The 6,000-nt window shown below is 40.0% G+C and overlaps 1 protein-coding gene across 3 annotated transcripts in view; it reads left to right on the top strand.

Moving 5' to 3' along the window:
• The first annotated feature begins 865 nt into the window (after nucleotides 1–865).
• The window catches only part of nos1 (nitric oxide synthase 1 (neuronal)), a 41,614-nt gene continuing 36,479 nt past the window's right edge, over nucleotides 866–6,000 (top strand). Inside the window, exon 1 of one of the 3 annotated variants that reach the window (XM_028577515.1) lies at nucleotides 866–981. Coding sequence is in view for 1 of the 3 variants with exons in the window: in XM_028577514.1 (XP_028433315.1) it covers nucleotides 1,287–1,308 (22 nt within the window). In the remaining 2 variants the exon portion in view is untranslated. Of the gene's footprint in view, nucleotides 982–1,235; nucleotides 1,309–3,880; nucleotides 4,075–6,000 lie in introns of those variants that run through there. The other 2 variants (XM_028577514.1, XM_028577516.1) reach the window with 2 other exon arrangements.

Genomic DNA, 6,000 nt, shown 5'->3' with positions numbered 1-6,000 from the left:
GGGCTTTGCACAGTGATCCACATGGTGTGTGGCTTTATAAGAGGGCAGATGGTACCACTCAAGCAGGATGTGTGTAATGAATGAGTTTTTGCGTGTGTCTAAAGATACATCCTTAAAGTGGATTCATAGAAATCTCTCTTTTTTTTTTTCATTAAACCCTGCTATTTTTGTGTTTACGTGTGTGTGCGCATGTGTGTCATATCCAGGAGTTGCACTCTGTTTTATCTGCATGTCGACACATCAAGTGATAGCTGATGGAAGGCAAAGGCCAGTCTCATCTCACAGCATGAATAACCACACACACCTTGAACTCTGCCAGGTTAGAGCTCACCATACAGGTAAATAAACTTGTTTGACGCGAGCTCCATATGTAACTACCTAAATGTCTGTGCGTCATCTGCTAGATAACAGAGAACACAAAGAGGAGGAGGACTTTCAGCCGTTTTGATAAATGGAGGTCATTATTTTCTTCTATTCTGGGGAGAACCTTAAGAACTGCTGAGGAAAAAAAGGCTCAGTTTACGGGTCACCAGCAGAGAAGCGGTTGTAATGTCTGGAGTGACATCATTTGTTACCACTAGTGTGTCACGTCTCGTCCCTATGTCAAGTTTCTGTGTTTAAGTTGGTTTCATGTTTTCATTTGGTTTTCTATTTCTTGTTTTGATTTTGTAGTCTCTCTGTTTTCTTATGTGTTGTCTTGTTTTATTTCCTGTTTTTTGGTTTTCCCGACTTTGTGATTGTCTGCTCTGCCCTGATGTCTTTCACCTGTTCCCCAGCCCTTGTATCACTTGTCCCTCGTTAACCCTCGTTTAATTGTGTATTTAGTCTCTGTACTTTCTGTGTCTGTTGTTGGTTGATTGTCTTTCGTCATCAGTCCTTTTAGTTCCCTTCCTGTGCTTAAACTGTATTTCCATGTTCCTGGATTTCTCTTTGTTTCTGGACTTCTCCTGTGTCGGTATTATTCCTCAGATTACGTGGTTTGTAAGTTCTCCTTCTGTTTCATTAAGTCACTCATCCTAAATGCTGCTCCCTCCTTGCTTTTCTGCACTTGGGTCCAAGTCTCAAAATCCTGACAGTATCAACCAACCAAGAATGGACCCAGCAGACACTATTTCTGATGAACTGTGTGGAGCTTAAAGACATGTGGAGGAGGGCTAACGATGATTGCCAGAAGGTGGCAATTTCGTCAGTAGCTTGTGAGAAGGTGTCTGCAAAACCTTGGTTAAAGGACACTGTTCCTAATTGGGTTATGAGCTTAATTTTCACTCCAGCTCCTCCACCTGCTAATGGATTGTTCTGTTTTGTCAGGTACTGTCGTGTCGTGCTTCTCTTGTCTGGTAGGGTATATTGTCGGTGTTCCAGTTTGTTTCTTGTTCCTGGTCTTTTGTAATCCTCAGTATTGTGGAAATGTTTTTCTTCAGGACTCTTTTTGTTGTACCCTTTGAAGAATTTTACGTCTTTAGTTAGACTGAAAAATGTGTAACTCCTATCAATGACCCCTTAAATTTATTAGCCAACACATGAAAACAAATTACAAAAAAAAAAAAAAAAAAAAAATGACTTGGTTCTATCCCATGATGCCAGCAATGACATCATCAATACCATAAATGTACCATGCTGCTGGGCGGCTCCTCCCAAAACATTTCTGCATGGTGGACCAAACGAAAGGAACAAAGAAAATGCTAGTACGAAGAAACTAACTATTAACTGCTCAAACCTGCAACTTAATACATCTAAATTAAATAACATATACAATAACTAAAGCAATGTGTAAAATGATGGCCAAATGAATTTAAGCACCAAGGGACAAGTAGTGATTGCATCATCACTTTTTAAAGTGACTATATGTAACTTTTTAATGTTTCAGAGGTGCTGTAGTTTTTCATACAATGGTCTTAAATGACCTGTAACAGCGAACTGGACTAACAGTGAAAAGAGCGCCATTTTTATATAGTTTTTAGTAAGCCCTCTGCCTGGGTATTTTTTGGCGCTAACATGAGTCACACTTGGTATACAATACAGTGGGCAATATTATACAGCACCACAGCGGGCAATACAGCATCCTAAAGAAAAGACCTTTTACGTTAGCAGGTGTGGTAACACTACTACTTTTGACCAAAGCGGCTGCTTTTTTTTTTTTTTTTAAAAGATTAGTTTTTAGGGTGTTTTCAGCCTTTATTTTGATAAGACAGCAAAAGACATGAAAGGGGGGAATGACATGTAAAAAAAGGGCCGCAGGTTGGAGTTGACCCCTGGCCCGCTGCATCGAGGAGTAAACCTCTACATGTGGGCGCCCGCTCTACCAACTGAGCTATCCCGGCACCCAATATAGCCCCTTTTTAAAAAAAAACAAAAAAACATGTTTTTACTTGTTTTCCTTTTAAAGTGAAATGTCAGTTAATCAATTTGATAATTTTCCAAATGCCATGGGCAAACAGCTATGCACCAACAGGTGCTGTCATGAGGAGGGGTGGAATTTGGAGGTTTTGTCTTAATTAGATGATATTGTTTATTCTTTAACTTTTCTTAAGTGGCTCTTAACGATGACAACCATTACTGCTGAGACAATTGCCTCTAACACAACAGCTTTTCAAAAGTAGTCTTAGCACGGGTCAGCACCTCTTCCAACAAGTCAGACGAGAAAAACATCCAACTTGCAAATAAAGACAATGCAAAGCTCAAAACTTGTTACAGAAATGAATGTTTTGCAAATGCGTTTTAAGGAGACCAGGTTGCTCTACGTAGAGAGTGGATGGCACACTTTGCCTTTCTATTGTTCTTTTTCTGTAACTAATGTAAGAGCTAAACCAACAGTTTACCTAAAAAATGTTGACACTAAGCTCTAAAATAATTGAGGTGACACAGTAACCTGTGTATTGTGTGTGACAAGAGTCAGTGTGACCCCGGGGAGAAATGTTTTAAATATAGAAAGACCTAAGATACATACAAACAATCCTTCCATTAAATCATTCCGATACTTAAACAGATAAGGAAAAATGGTCACCTTCATGTCATTAGTGTTTTAATAAAGCTCCCTTGAATCTCTGTAGGCTACTAAACACTACACAACGTGTAACTAATGAGATTGAAACTCATGTCTTACTTTAAAAGTACATTTTCACACATGTAAGACTTCCTTTTAGTTTTCTTATTCTATTCCCTGTTACTGTAATCATATGGATTTGATTTCAGATCTAGTCGTTGCTTTTGAAAACAATTTCTTTTGTTTGAGTCAGCCTCTGCATTGTTGGTTCTAGGTCTTCTGGTGCTCATTTGTTTGTGTGCTGATCAACAGGAATTTTGAACTAGCTTCTTCTCATAAATGCCAAGGCTTAGGGTTAGTCTAATTTTTTATAATTAACATTTTTTTTTTTTTTTTTTTTTTTACACAACATGAACCCCCCCCCTCCCCCTTGTCATCAATACCCACCCAGACAAAAAAAATCAAGAAAATATATTTGGAATGCAACAAGGGGTGTTTATTACGAGGTTGTTGTTTTTTTTTAACAGAGTTGCATTTTAGTCAAATCTCCTCATCAGCCTTTTCTATTGAGTTTCCATTACAGATCAGAGCCCAAATCGTTATTCCCCCCACTAATCCGACTTTAATGCAAGTTCACAAAAAGAAGATCACAATCAAAAGTGTATACACACACACACACACACACACACACACACACACACACAAAAACACATACCGAGCTTACCTATCCTTGCCTGGTGTGGGGGGGGGTATGAATGTGAGGAGAGTCGGCTGTTGCATGCTGAGTGATGACGATATAGCCGACATAACTAAACCCGCCCACAGTTCATTTGAATGCACGCGCACGGCTCTCTCCTAGCTCGTCACTGTGTCTCCCGTTGCTCTGCATTTATAAGGTGCCCCAGTGCGCATAAAGGCACAAGCGTGCCTCGTCTCTAGAGGCAGAGCGCGTTGCTGCGAGTTGGAGACAGATTTTTTTTTTTGGATGAAAGACCTGTGCAGCAATTGCTGAGGAAGAGACGCGGGAGCGCAGGAGTTTGATCCCAACTTCACTGCAGCAGGTCGTTGTAACAGCGAATTAGTTCTCAGGGGTGAGTGGTTCATTTGAATTCACTCAGCTCGCTTTATTTGTTCTTTTGTTTTTTTGTGGAAAATTAGGCTGCGCATTCCCCTGGTGTGAAGAGCTATCATTGAGGATGGATGGAGCGTTCCTGAACTAATGTGCAAACCTGTGGCTAAGAGATGATTCATTTTATTTAAAAAAATTATCTTTGTCACACAACATGTTGACGTTTTCAGCCTTATTGTTGGTGTTGCTCTTTGTATTCTTTGCCAAAAAAAAGTGTCGACAGAACTTGTTGCTCTGGGAAAATACTCAAATGCATGCTCGATCGGAACATCTTGTCCATTGGTGTCGACTGCATTAAGCAGAGCAGTGCAAAATGAAACCAAACTATACATTTTGATGACTTCTCCTTGCATGTTTGTTAAGTCCTAAATGCGTATTACATTTAACCATAGTTTATTAATGAAATTTAAAAAATGACATTCTGTTTTCTTTGATAGGTAACTGTTTTTCTCTGAGCGGCAACACGCAGTTCTGCAGCTGCTTGTACTGTATGCTGTGTTTGGACTTCTCTTGACAACAGATATCAGAAGAAATTCTTGTTTTCACAGTCAGGGAGTTAACGCAAAAATGTAGCACCACCTGGTTTATCTGTCTCTTATTAGCCCATTGCCTTTTGTGGAGGTGGAGATTTGAAACCTGGCCTGTTAGTGTTTTGCTGTTGCATGTTGAGTGATGATGATACTACGGGGCACACCGACTGTAATGTGAAAACCAGGCAGTCGAAATATTACCTGGCCCCTAGTCAATGTGTGATCATTTCATAAAACGTGTATAGGGAAATGGACCGCGTGGGCATTTGGCCCATGGACGGTTGCCCACTTTGATAATTCAGCAGCGGCTTCATGGCAGAGCAAGAAATTAATCTTATGTTCAGAAATATGCGACTGATTTTTGCCTCCAATGGAGAAATTTGAAAATGAACCAATTGTGTTTACATGAAAATGAAAAACTCTGTGCACATACGCCAACTAAAATCTAGTTCAGACTTTACAAAAGAGAAAATCCTTGTTTGTTACAAGAGAAACAAACCAGGAATTAATTGCTAAATAATAATATTCCGAATGCCTGTAGATGATGCTATAGGCTTCTTGAAAACAGGCTGACAATAACGTGTTAATGTGAAATCTGCATGCGTCCACTTTTCTTGATGAAACATTAATTTAGCTCTGAAGCAGGTGCGAAATTTGCATGTTTTAGCTAAAATCGTTGTAGTTAATATAGATAACCTTATAATGAAGAAATCTGAGCCAGACACTGCAGCACCCTCCCACCCGCCCCCCTCCCAAAAAAGGAAATATTTTAATCTTGATATTCAGAGCACATTTCCATCAATATTCACACCCGTTATTGGCAATTTTTATCCTCCTAGGGTGCAGCTACCAAGCGTGAGGATTAAAGGGCCGCTTACTTAAGTTATTCCTCTGCCCCAGGACAGTTCAGTCAGTGCGTCACTTTTTTTCTTAAAGCCACGGACATATGGACCTGATCCCTGTGATCTCCATGTGCTATATCTCTGATATGCAAATGATCAGTGGATGTGGAGTTGAATTGGTTGAACGATACGATTTTTTTGTGTTAGGCTAGTTGTAGCAATTACAAATTAACATCAGCGCCTCACTTTTGGGGCTCTGGAGAAGTTCGTTTTATATCGCAACTGCATTACACATTCAAGGACATATTCCCTTTGATTTCTGGCTGTTGGAAAGAGTTTTTTAAAAGAGTCACTGAGCTGTTGCATAGGAGCAGAAATAACAAAATGCATTCAGAGGCTGCTGTAAAGGCGGAGCGCTGACCTTGGTGCTGAATCGTTTCCTTCAGCGTGCCTGCACTCCTACAGCACACTGACTGCGTAGCACACGCATAGGCAGAGCTGTGGATATATATATAT

The sequence above is a fragment of the Perca flavescens genome, chromosome 5, assembly GCF_004354835.1.
Source record: "Perca flavescens isolate YP-PL-M2 chromosome 5, PFLA_1.0, whole genome shotgun sequence".
Taxonomy (NCBI): domain Eukaryota; kingdom Metazoa; phylum Chordata; class Actinopteri; order Perciformes; family Percidae; genus Perca; species Perca flavescens.
Note: the sequence above shows the minus strand (reverse complement) of the source record. Positions and strands in the feature narration are given on the sequence as shown.